The sequence below is a fragment of the Berghia stephanieae genome, chromosome 12 (genome assembly GCF_034508935.2).
Source record: "Berghia stephanieae isolate SIO BIC M18660-M18661 chromosome 12, UCSD_Bste_1.3, whole genome shotgun sequence".
Lineage (NCBI taxonomy): Eukaryota > Metazoa > Mollusca > Gastropoda > Nudibranchia > Aeolidiidae > Berghia > Berghia stephanieae.
This window is the reverse complement of record NC_088371.1, coordinates 5,011,744-5,024,243: the sequence shown is the minus strand read 5'-3', so window position 1 is coordinate 5,024,243 and position 12,500 is coordinate 5,011,744. Positions and strand designations below refer to the sequence as shown.

The following is a 12,500-nucleotide window of genomic DNA, read 5'->3' as shown; positions in this document are numbered from 1 at the left end:
GCTTTATTTTAGTGGATGGGCGCAATATAAATATTATATAATTTTATTATATTATTTATTTTATTAATTATTATATTAATATTATTTTCTATTATTACTATTATATAATTATTATTATTATTATTTATTATTATATTATTATTATTATTATTATTATATTATCATGTTATCATTATTATTATTATTATTATTATTATTATTATTATTATTATTATTATTATTATACTTTAAATTTTGAGGACAAGCAAGACTGGACGGCTCTTTCTGCGACAAAACCGAAGCGGACAGACAAAGATTTTATACCAAGCTGTATGAACACGGAGTCCGAAACATCGAAATGGAGTCAGCCGGTGTTCTTGCTCTCACATACAAGGCTGGAGTTAAAGGTAGGGAAACCATTCTCGACTTCTTACTTACTTACTTATCCGAACCAGCGACCACCTCACCACCTGAGCTCTAGCCCTTCGGTCTTGTGCCATGACGTAGAAGTTAGACGTATTTGTAGTTGTTCCAGGTGACTATAAAGTGTGTTACTGATGCTTGGATTTGGTGGGAGGAATGTGCATCTCAGGTCATCAAAAGGTTGACATTCAAGCAAGTGGTGTGTTACTGTTTCATTGGGGTGTTGACATAGGGGGTAGGAAGGGGATGTGTCTTTTGTAATTTTGCTTAAATGGTTGTTGAGCGGTATGTGTTGTGTTCTTAGTTGAAAGATGATGCTTTGCTGGCGTCTTCTGAGCTTATTTGTGACCCCTCGTCTCAAAACGGTATTAAGTCGGGATGATAAAGATGCTGAAAATGGAATTTGTATCCAGAAATATCATGCTTAAGTTGAGTTTATATCTTTGTAGAGAAGGAATATCATATTTTACTGTGCTAAATACCAACGTTTCATATTTTTGACCAGTTTAACTATAATTTGACTTTTTAGCATCTGGTCCATCCCGACATAATACCGTTTTGAGACGTTAGGACACATTTAGGCAATCAGTCTTTACAGGATTCTCGACTTCCTTTTGTATTTGTGGACTAGGTTGACCGAAGTGAAGAATGTATCAATAAAGATGAGAGAAGATAGATTGAACGCCACTAATGCCACTACCACATTATCTCATTCATCTGTAGTGTTTCATTCATCCTGTTTTGTTGATAAAGGGGAAATCCGAAACGTTCATTTGATCTGTTTTTGTAATTAAATTGAAGCTTACATTCAATTTCACATTGTTATTTGTTTCTTCGAGCTTCGAGCAGCATTTCCCTTACTTTTTAATTTATATAGAAAAAATTCTGTTCCCAAGGAATTGTCCCAATTACGCAGCTTCCCCAATTCCAGCTTGGACTGTAGTAGTAGATCTAATATTTGTGCGGCTATGTGGTCTAGTGGTATGACACTCGCTTTCGGATTGGAAGGTCCTGAGTTTGAGCATCGCTCGGCGCATAGTAGAGTCCTTGGAAAAGGCTCTTTACTCACATTCTCTCACTGTACTCAGGTGTAAAATGAGTACCTGGCCGTTAACAGCGTCTCTCTGTCCAGAAAAAAATTGTAGTATCGCCTGACAGGCACCATGTCTCATTCTACAATGTGACGTGTTGCTGTTGGTCAGGGACCCCTTTTAAAGCACTTTGAGCACATTTTGTGGATATTGCGCTACATAAAAGCTCATTTAACTCCCTCCTTACTACCCAGAGGAAAATCGTCACATTTGTTACGATACAGCCAACATTTTAGTCATTCAAATTTCGTTTGTACATCATAATATTTGAACAACAATGTTTTCTACAGTTAAAGCATATTATCTAACACTGTGTTGAAGAGCTCGATTAGCAAAAAAAATGTTATAGCAAGAACTTACAGCTTTTGTATTTGAGTGAATTAAATCTATTTTTGTATAAGGTTGGGTGTGAAGTTTTGGGGAAAATCCGGGAAATGGCAGGTAAGGAGAGAGTTTAAAAAAAAATATTTTAATAGATCTGATTTGTGACCTAACGTCTCAAAACGGTATTATGTCGGGATGGACCAGATGCTAAAAAGTCAAATTATAGTTAAACTGGTCAAAACTATGAAATGTTGGTATTTATCACAGTATCATATGATATTCCTTCTCCTCTATAAAGCATATAAACTCAACTTAAACATGATATTTCTGGCTACAAATTCCAGTTTCAGCATCTTATTCATCCCGACTTAATACCGTTTTGAGACGAGGAGTCACATTTAGCTGGAATTGCATTATACATAAATCTCTTTTCATATCTGTATCTTGCCCAGTGCCCAATCTGATAGTTTTACATTTCCATATCCTCTGGGTGGGGTTCTTGACCTCCCATAGTGGGCAGGGAGATACATACTGTGTCTTCCTGGGTGGGGTTCCTGACCTCCCATAGTGGGCAGGGAGATACATACTGTGACTTCCTGGGTGGGGTTCCTGACCTCCCATAGTGGGCAGGGAGATACATACTGTGTCTTCCTGGGTGGGGTTCTGACCTCCATAGTGGGAAGGGAGATACATACTGTGTCTTCCTGGGTGGGGTTCATGACCTCCCATAGTGGGCAGGGAGATACATACTGTGTCTTCTTGGGTGGGGTTCCTGACCTCCCATAGTGGGCAGGGAGATACATACTGTGACTTCCTGGGTGGGGTTCCTGACCTCCCATAGTGGGCAGGGAGATACATACTGTGTCTTCCTGGGTGGGGTTCCTGACCTCCCATAGTGGGCAGGGAGATACATACTGTGTCTTCCTGGGTGGGGTTCCTGACCTCCCATAGTGGGAAGGGAGATACATACTGTGTCTTCCTGGGTGGGGTTCATGACCTCCCATAGTGCAGGAGATACATACTGTGTCTTCCTGGTGGGTCCTGACCTCCCATAGTGGGCAGGGAGATACATACTGTGTCTTCCTGGGTGGGGTTCATGACCTCCCATTGCCCATAGTGGGCAGGGAGATACATACTGTGTCTTCCTGGGTGGGGTTCATGACCTCCCATAGTGGGCAGGTAGGTACATACTGTGTCTTCTATCCCCTAATATCTGTTTTCCAACATGCTTTCTGTTTTTGTCTTGGAATGAGATTACTTGGTTTTGTCCTGATCCTTGCCGGAGTCCTTGGCTGGGAAACAGTCGAATGTATAGTTATAGTTTTGGGAGATGATATTTTTTTCCTTGTAAATCATCTCTCTGTTATGCATTGTATTATGTTTAGTTTACATATTATATTATATGATTGGTAAACATTTGAGTGTATTCCTCTTAGTTGGGACCTGTGCTTGTGTCTGGATGAGACTATCAGGTGATCTCAAACTACGTACTTTGACGGTGTGCTCTTGGAATCTACATCTGTTCCCTATTTGAACCAATTCCCCTTTGTCTTACCTTTTCTTTTGTGCTTTAATTTTAATTCTAGAACTTTTTACTATCCCATTTTCTTCCCTTTTACTGGCGCTGATATGACCTTAATGTGTTGCAAGCGCCGTAAAACCCTTAAAAAAAAAAATCATACCATGGTGATTGAACAATGAATGGGACCCTACTTCATATAAATATTTATTTATTTATCTATTTATTTCAGCTGCTGTAGTCTGTGTGGCAGTGGATTCATTAGAGATAGACATCAACACTGTCTCACCAGAACAAATGAATCAATGGATAGAAAGACCAATTCGTCTAGCTGCACAACTTATTAAGTCTAAATTATTCCCATAAATGTCTACTCTTCTTGTTAGCAATAAAAGCAACATTTTCTTTTGTGTAACTCTGCTTCAATAGCTCTGATTAGGCATAATTATATATATATATATATATATATATATTATATATATATATATATATATATATATATATATATATATATATATATATATATATATATATATATATATATATATTTGTCACCCCCAAATATTAATAGGTAGTAGTTGCACTGTGTGTCGTGTAACAAAATAAAACTAAGAGTATGAAGATGGTCTGTGAATTTTTGGGGTTTTTTTCTTTCTTGTTTTATTTTATAATTTACAAATATACAGAAAATTAGATGAATTATAGTTCTTCGCTGAATGCTAAAAATGAATATGATGATGATGAGAAGGGTAATAATAATAATAATAATAATAATAATAATAATAATAATAATAATAATAATAATAAGAAGAAGAAGAAGAAGAAGAAGAATAAAAATAATAATAATAATAATAATAAATAACTTTAAGTTAATACGTACATATTTACATGAAAGGTGCTCATCAGCAGTCATATGGAACTACAATTCTACAAACTTCTGGATGGCAATGTTGTGAGTTTCTTAGCCAACCACGCACTATCTATAAATGTTAACATCTGGTCCATCCCTAAATATCAGACTGAGGTACGACATCACATTAGCAGCCAACACAAGATAAAAGATCTGAAAAAGTGTGTATGAAACTACCAGACAAATGATTGAAAGAAAAATACAAGAAAAAAAAAACATCCCAAAAAAAAATCTGTCGTCTTGACTGGGGATCGAACCCCATACCTCCTGATTACCGGTAATCACAAAGTCTGAGGTTCGTTCACTGGTCCAGGAAGACTAAAATTTTTTTGAGATCGTATTTTTCTTGCATTTTTTTCTTTCTTGCTTTGTCTGGCACGCTTTCAGATACACTTTTTCAGATCTTTATCCCACACAAGTGTCTGATCCCTCACAGCAAAGAAAGCCTCTATCGATGGAGACTCATTGACTCACCAATCTGCCAATACTGCAAAGGGGCACGTCAAACCATCGATCATCTGGTCCTGCAATGCCCAGTAACAAAATTAGAAGGGGGATACGAAACAATCTTTGAAGCCGGAGATGACCTGACATAATGGATCGACAAACATAATTTGGAGGTGTAGCCATACGCTACTACTACTACTATCCCTTCTAATTGGCCAATTTGATATATAATATTATAGTCATCACAAGCTGAGAAGGCACTAAGGAAAGTCTGCAGTCAAGATCGTTAAACTCCCATTGTTTCAAGAAAGACTTCTGCTTCTACTCTCTCCTTCTCATCCTCATCTATGTCGTTATCGTCGTCCATGCCCAGTGTCTTCCACCACGGAAGGTTGAGGCGTTTGAGCGTCTGCGTGTGTCTCATCTTGGTAGCTGTTGCGATGGGCAAGGATCGAGATGAAAACATGTCCACGTCTTCTTGGGTTATGTCTTTGAGACTTGGGGCCACTGACAATGACAAAATCAATGATGATGGTGATTATGAATACTAGAGCAGTTATAATAATATAGCAAAATATCATAGCCATCGTTAACATTTTATAGCCTGACACAAGAATCCTCTAGGACCAGCAGTTTGACGTCATTCTTTAGGTTTGTGTAGCGTCTAGTGAGTTGGCGTTAGTAGAGCTCAAGGAAACAAATGATTTCAGTGGTTGAACTATTGAATACAACTCACGATTTGTTTTCTTTTGTGGCAAAAGACTGGCATTTTGACATCATTTTTTGGTCAGTGTCAGGCTATGACTTTACGATGGCTACGGCAATATCCACTACTCGTGCTCAAAGCATTTTACATGGGGTCCCTAGCCAACAGCAAAACTTAACATGTAAGACTAAGCATAATGCCTGTCAGGTGATATTACATTTTTTGTTCCGACAGAGACAATGCTGTTAACGGCCAGGTACTCATTTTACCCCTGAGTATGGTGAGAGAATGTGAGTAAAGATCCTTCTCCAGGACTCAACTATGCGCCGCTCAGAGCAGGAAAAAACACTGGACCTTCCAAATGAAGGCAAGCATCATACCACTAGACCATATAGCGACACAAAGACCACATATCGTATATTTATGCCAAGGGACTGTGAAAAATATTGAAAAAGAAAATGAATAAAATGCTTCAAAAATGAACAAAATACTATCATAGAACGAACGTTCAAAGCTCATAACACTTGCTGGTTGAAAACTGGTTTTGAGCCCAAAATGTCATGTTTAAGTATTAAGTTCATTTTTGAAGTGATCATTTTCGTGTTTGCGGAAAAATAAATAAAAAATCCTAAGCAAAAAATTATACGTTTATAAAACGAATATTCAGGATTTTATCATGCAAATCAAAATATAACATCATAGTTTGACTTTTTAAGACAATTTCCCCTCATTTATCAGATTAAAAACTTTTTCTCTCGGGTCCACAGCAAGAAAGAGCTGAAATATCCAAGAGACAGCTACAGTACATAGTCAAAAAGCGTGAAATATTTTCCTACTCACAACATAAATAAATAAATAAATAAATAAATAAATAAATAAATAAATAAATAAATAAGTAAATAAATAAATAATAAATAAATAAATAATAAATAAATAAATAAATAAATAAATAAATAAATATATAAATAAAAATAAATACCAAGAGCCAGCTACAGTACAGAGTCAAAAAGCGTGAAATATTTTCCTACTCACAACATAAATAAATAAATAAATAAATAAATAAATAAGTAAATAAATAAATAATAAATAAATAAATAAATAAATAAATAAATAAATATATAAATAAAAATAAATACCAAGAGCCAGCTACAGTACAGAGTCAAAAAGCGTGAAATATTTTCCTACTCACAACAATAAAAAAAAAAATAAATAAATAAATGTTTTCCAGGTGCAAAACCTTGTTCATTCTGCCGACCATACGGATGTTCAAAGCCAGTCAAAACCTTGTTCATTCTGCCATCATACCGACGTTCAAAGCCAATCAAAACCTTGTTCATTCTGCCGACCATACCGATGTTCAAAGCCAGTCAAAACCTTGTTCATTCTGCCATCATACCGACGTTCAAAGCCAATCAAAACCAGAACTGACTGGCATGCAGTAGATGTTACTGTTACTCCTCTCTCTTTAGTCCTTCAGAGCCATTTGGCCCACCGAGCCGGAGTTAATCACGGTTTCTATAGCATGAAAAAGGACAATAGCGATTGTTTGCTATCCTTTGGATGGGATGCTAATCTATCACAAAGTAGTTTCCGCCAGATCTATCAGACCCAGCTAACTGGGTAGACAGGGGGATCAGAAAAGAAGTCTCGACTGCACCCCGGGTTTGATCTCGGTCTCTAGGTGTATGAAGCGATTGCTCTACCAACTGAGCTATTGGGACCCCCAGATGTTATCTATTATTAGACATTAATTATTCATTACTGCATTATTACTTTATCATTTTAAATTACTTTCTTCAATTTTTCATTTTCAAATGATATTATGACAACCAAATCAAATTTATCTCATATTAACAACTGATGAAATGAATTTAGCATTGTGAGGGGTATTTGTTTTTACAAAATAGAGCAATATCTCCATCTAAAAATAACCTCACTTACTCGAGTGAAAATGGGTAAAACTTACAGGCTATCATTTCAGCATCCGTATTCAATCTTGCCATTGTGTTTTCTATTTGATATTGGAGTCTCCTGTATCCACGAATGCTGTAATAATGTTTCCCAAGCATCTCTTGCGTCTTGTTATGGACAGATTGAAGATCTTCTTTTGTCTCTAAGTGGGTCTTGGAAATGCGAAATACAGAAATCGGTACAGTTTGATAATTTAACAGGAGTGGTGGTAGAGAAGTGGAAGGGAGAAAGAATGTAAGAGAGAAGACAAGAGAGAGAGAGAGAGAAGGAGAGAGAGAGAGAGAGAGAGAGAGAGAGAGAGAGAGAGAGAAAGGGGAAAGATAGAGATAGATAGATAGAAAGAGAGAGAGCAGGGAGAAAGACGGAAGGAAGGATTTCCAAGTTAATTTTTTTACAATACAATATTTCCATGGTGCAAGAATATAAAATGAACTTTCGTACTAAAATCAAAACAAAAACAAAACAGGTCAGCTGCAAACAAAACGTTCGGTGAGTCTTCACCACAAGATAACAAAACATTTATAGAATTGATGATAACATTGATGGGGGTCTTGATATCTCAGTTGGTTGAGGGCTCACTTCACACACAAAGGGACGGAGATCGATCCCGGGTGCAGTCGAGATATTATTTCTGATCCTCCTGTCTACCCAGCAGTGAATGGGTAGCTGGGTCTGTTAGATCTGGTGAAAAATACTTTGCGATAGACCAAAGGATAGCATGCAATTGCTATTGCCTGTTTCACGCTATAGAAACCGGGATAAACTCCAGCTCCATAATGGCTCTGAAGGACTACAAATAATATTGATACAAACCAACCACCTACTCTCCCCCAACAACAACAACAAAAAAAAAAAAAGAAAAATTAAAACAAAACAAGACAGTATAACTCCCCCCTCCCTCACCCTTCTCCAAGAAAATAAAAAACAGAACCTATACCCCCCCCCCCCCAACACACACCCACACACACACACACACACACACACATACAAACACAGTAAACTCTCAACATTCTTTTAATGTTTTTCTCAGCACACAAATAGAATTCATAATAAAAACGAGCGTCTTCTCAAAGAGTCTTGTATCACGAACAATAACAGTTGTCATTAAATGTTTACTTTAAACGCGCCTGTTCAAGTTTGCATTCATATCTTTCCTATCATTTTCATATAGATAGAACGAAGATGACGTCACTCAAGCCTTTGTTATTGTATTTTGCCATCCGCGTTTGTGAATGATTCTCACTAAACTGTTTTAACTAGACTATAAAAGTTCATGGTTACACACAGTTTTGTGTGTTGGTCAGTTATACTTCCGGATGGCAATATTACTTCTTAGCCAAGTGCGTACTATAGACTATCTATATCTATAGACAAACTGACTCAGACTTGAAATTGACCCGTACTCTGGAAAGACCTGGAAAGTCGTGTATTTGAAAATTTTGGCCAGAAAACTCATTCTTCAAATATCGATCAATTTAAACGACCCTCAACTTGACAAAACTCTAAAACCTTGGACCTCGCAAAGTGCTAGGTTTGACAATTTTTTTCAAGATTTAGAAAAGAAAAATTAAGCTTTTATATAGTGCAATATCCACTAAATGTGCTCAAAGCGCTTTACAAGGGGTCCCTGGCCAACAGCAACATGTAACATGTAGAACGAGACATGACATCTGTCAGGCGATATTACAATTTTTTTCCGGACAGAGACAACGCTGTTAACGGCCAGGTACTCATTTTACACCTGAGTACGGTGGGAGAATGCGAGTAAAGAGCCTTCTCCAAGGATTCAACTATGTGCCGAGCGAGGCTTGAACCCAGGTTCTTCTGACCCAAAAGCAAGTGTCATACTACAAGACCACATAGCCGCAAGATGAGGTCATTTGAATTGATCGATATTTGAAGAACAAGGTTTCTGGCCAAATTTTTAAATACATGTATTTCCAAAAAGTACGGTAATCAACTGGTTAATGACGATGACCATTACCGTACCCCTACATAAAAATGTTTAAAAAATCATAGAAATGAAGTGAGTAGGAAAGTGCCAGAATACAATAGAGAATCAAAATTTTGCGGCGACAATGGGGGGGGGGGGGGGGGCTGGAACCCGCGACCTTACTGGCACGACAACTCTGCCTGGCCGGGGAGAGCATGACTCTACCGTATGAGCTATCCACGACCCCAAAAAAGATTGCTTCTAACCCTAGTCTTATGAGAGCCTTCTCTCCCTGACTTCTTGAGGTCACGGGTTCAACACACACTTTCCTGATTCAGAGCTGCCAACTTGAAATGTCAATAATTCGTAGTTTCCAAGGGAAAAAATGAAAAATGACACAATCCAATTATAGCGTTACAAATCAATTATTTGCCCTCAGCATAATCAAAATATGCTCCAAAGTCCTAAATTACAGTTTCTAAGCAACCAACCTTTCCTTTTCAACAAGATTTATGGAATCAAAAACGTCTTTGCAGTTCTCTGACTGGAGCCAAATATTTGTAATTCTACCAATTTTTCGTGGCAGTAAGGCAGGTCTGCTGATTGTGATAATCTAGATTGCATTTTTAAAGGTCTCCACAGACTCAATAAACCGATACCAGAAGCAAAATTATCTACGTTTGTTAGTCAACTTGAGCTTTTTTCCCACTAATATGTTCCGCTTATGAAGATAAAGATAAGATAAGATTCACTTTATTCATCCCCAAGGTAGAATTTGTCTTTGTTTTGTGTTTTCAAGGGTTTTATGGCGCTTGCAACACATTAAGGCCATATCAGCGCCAGTAAAAAGGAAGAAAATGGGATAGTAAAAAGTTCTAGAATCACAATTAAAGCATCCAAGAATAAGGCAGACAAAGGGGAATTGGTTCAAATAGGGAACAGATGTAGATTCCAAGAGCACACTATCAGTGTACTTAGTTTGAGATCACCTCAAAGTCTCATCCAGACACAAGCACAGACCCCACTAAGAGGAATACACTCAAATGTTTACAAATCATATATAATACATAAACAAAACATTATACAGTGCATAACAGAGAGATGATTTACAAGGAAAAAATATCATCTCCCAAAACTAACTATATATTCGACTGTTGCCCTCCCAGCCAGGGTATCCGGCCAGTGCCAGGACAAAACCAAGTAATCTCATTCCAAGACAAAGACAGAAAGCAAGTTGGAAAACAGACATAGGGGGATAGAAGACACAGTATGTACCTCCCTGCCCACTATGGGAGGTCAGGAACCGCACCCAGAAATTTGTCTTTGGGGTCTATCCCAAGGGAAAACTGGAATAACCCAAGCGTCTGCGGCAGTGCAGCGCTGCAAAGTGAGCTAGGGCGAGGTGACTTTGCTCAAGGCGACACAACGAGGTGGGTAGTCGAACTCAGTACCTTTTGGGTACAAAGCAAAGACTGTACTGCTGAGCAACGCTGCCCTCATGGAACAACAATGGAACAACTTGGTTTCTGGAACCACCTGAAACATCCTGTGAGAAGCTGCTCAAGTTGATTAAAAAAACTAACTATCCACTTATCATGCTCACAACAGCAACACTTAACATGTAGAATGAGACATGATGCCTCTTGTACATGTCTTTTTCGGACAGAGAAAGCAGGCTGTTAATGGCCAAGTAGTCATTTTAAACCTGAGTACGGTCAGAGAATGTCATGAGTAAACAACAACCTTTTCCAAGGACTCAACTATGCATCGCTCAGAACAGGACTCAAACCTAGGACCTTTCAATCTGAAGACAAGTGTCATACCACAAAACCCACATAGCCGCACAAACAACGTTAGGTAATTTTTTCTATTTGTTACAGAGAATGACATAATCAGTTTGATGGTGAAAAGGTTTGAACTGAGATATTGCCAAGTTTAGTTTGAAGGTCAATTTTTGTCAAAAATGAATTAAATCAAACCTTTTTGTACATCTTCGGGAAATATCAAAGCTTAATTTTACTTCTAAATATTTTTTACAGCTAGTCAAGTTGAAAAAGTATAAAATTTTAGAAAAGCTGCTGGATACCTTTCTTATACTTTTTAACTGTAACTTCATAAAAAATCACCCAATTTACTTCAAATAAAGATTAAAATGCTTTGTGGAGCATATTCTTTCAGGAAATGAAAAAAAAAAAGTGTAAATCCAAAATTTTCACCCTCCGATCCGACTGATTATGTCATGCCCTGACACATTTGTTTGTTTTTTTTACTTCTTACCGGATTTTCCTCTCTCCACTGCATAATTTTGGCATTCAGTTCCACCCTTCGGTCATCTGTCAATCCAGGAGGTTTCAGATGGGTGGGAAATTCCTGTCGAGCTCTCTCTACCCTGTCCAACCATTTGCGTACCTGATAGATCACAATAATATTCAATTCAATTCAAAACGTTTATTTTAGGCAATACTCTTCAACAGTCGTAATGTCACTTCCTTCCTAATGATGCTTGGTAACTTAGTAACACTGGCTCTAAACTATTGGAACAATGGCGGACGCCGTATGAAATATTTCTCCGGCGAGCATAAAAGCGTATCCAGAGGAATAAAAAAACACATACATTTGATGATGTTTTGACTTTTACACATTCTGATCACAAGGCATATGAAAAGTTCTAGCCAGCATGAAGAATAAAAAGTAATGATTTTCTTTGTTTAGAACCAAGATGGCCGCCGTTGTCGGGCGGCGTGACATCAGACTACTGAATCCAATTGCCAATATGTGACCCTCCGCCTCGAACCGGTATTAAGTCAGGATTTGGAAAACGAAGAAAACCGGTTTTAAAGTGGAAATGGTCAAAAATATCAAATTTCAGTTTTTGGTTGTTTCAGAAACTACAGTCATTTTTCTACATGAAAACATAATAATTCAACATAAACATTGACGATAAGTTATATAAATTTCAAGTTTAAAAATGCAACTATCAGTGACACATTCAAAACGAGAGTTGACTTTCTCTCAGAGCCACCCTTTCCAAAGCTTAGTAATACCGAGTCTTTTTCTCCACCAATAAGATGTAAGATATCACAGCAAAGGGCGTGTCTTTATCTATCTCAGAGAAGGCATGACTTTTTCTACAATTTCATGGTTCAACCAATAATGAACTTTAAAAACTGTAAACAAGTCTAGGTTTTTCCCTGACA

General features: G+C 37.4%; 2 protein-coding genes across 4 annotated transcripts in view; one reads left to right on the top strand and one right to left on the bottom strand.

The window, feature by feature from the left end:
- LOC144957843 (uridine and thymidine phosphorylase-like) overlaps positions 1–3,751 on the top strand; it is a 35,906-nt gene extending 32,155 nt beyond the window's left edge. For all 3 annotated transcript variants that reach the window (XM_078889314.1, XM_078889313.1, XM_078889312.1), the window contains exons 7-8: positions 240–386; positions 3,569–3,751. In XM_078889314.1, coding sequence (XP_078745440.1) covers positions 240–386; positions 3,569–3,702 — 281 coding nt within the window. In that variant the 3' untranslated portion in view covers positions 3,703–3,751. The remainder of the gene's footprint in view (positions 1–239; positions 387–3,568) is intronic.
- Positions 3,752–4,597: 846 nt separating this feature from the next.
- The window catches only part of LOC144957695 (IQ calmodulin-binding motif-containing protein 1-like), a 30,288-nt gene continuing 22,385 nt past the window's right edge, over positions 4,598–12,500 (bottom strand). Inside the window, exons 12-14 of the mRNA XM_078889058.1 lie at positions 11,581–11,712; positions 7,366–7,522; positions 4,598–5,200 (exon numbers count right to left, since the gene is read on the bottom strand). Of these exons, the coding sequence (XP_078745184.1) occupies positions 4,980–5,200; positions 7,366–7,522; positions 11,581–11,712 (510 nt within the window). The 3' untranslated portion in view covers positions 4,598–4,979. The remainder of the gene's footprint in view (positions 5,201–7,365; positions 7,523–11,580; positions 11,713–12,500) is intronic.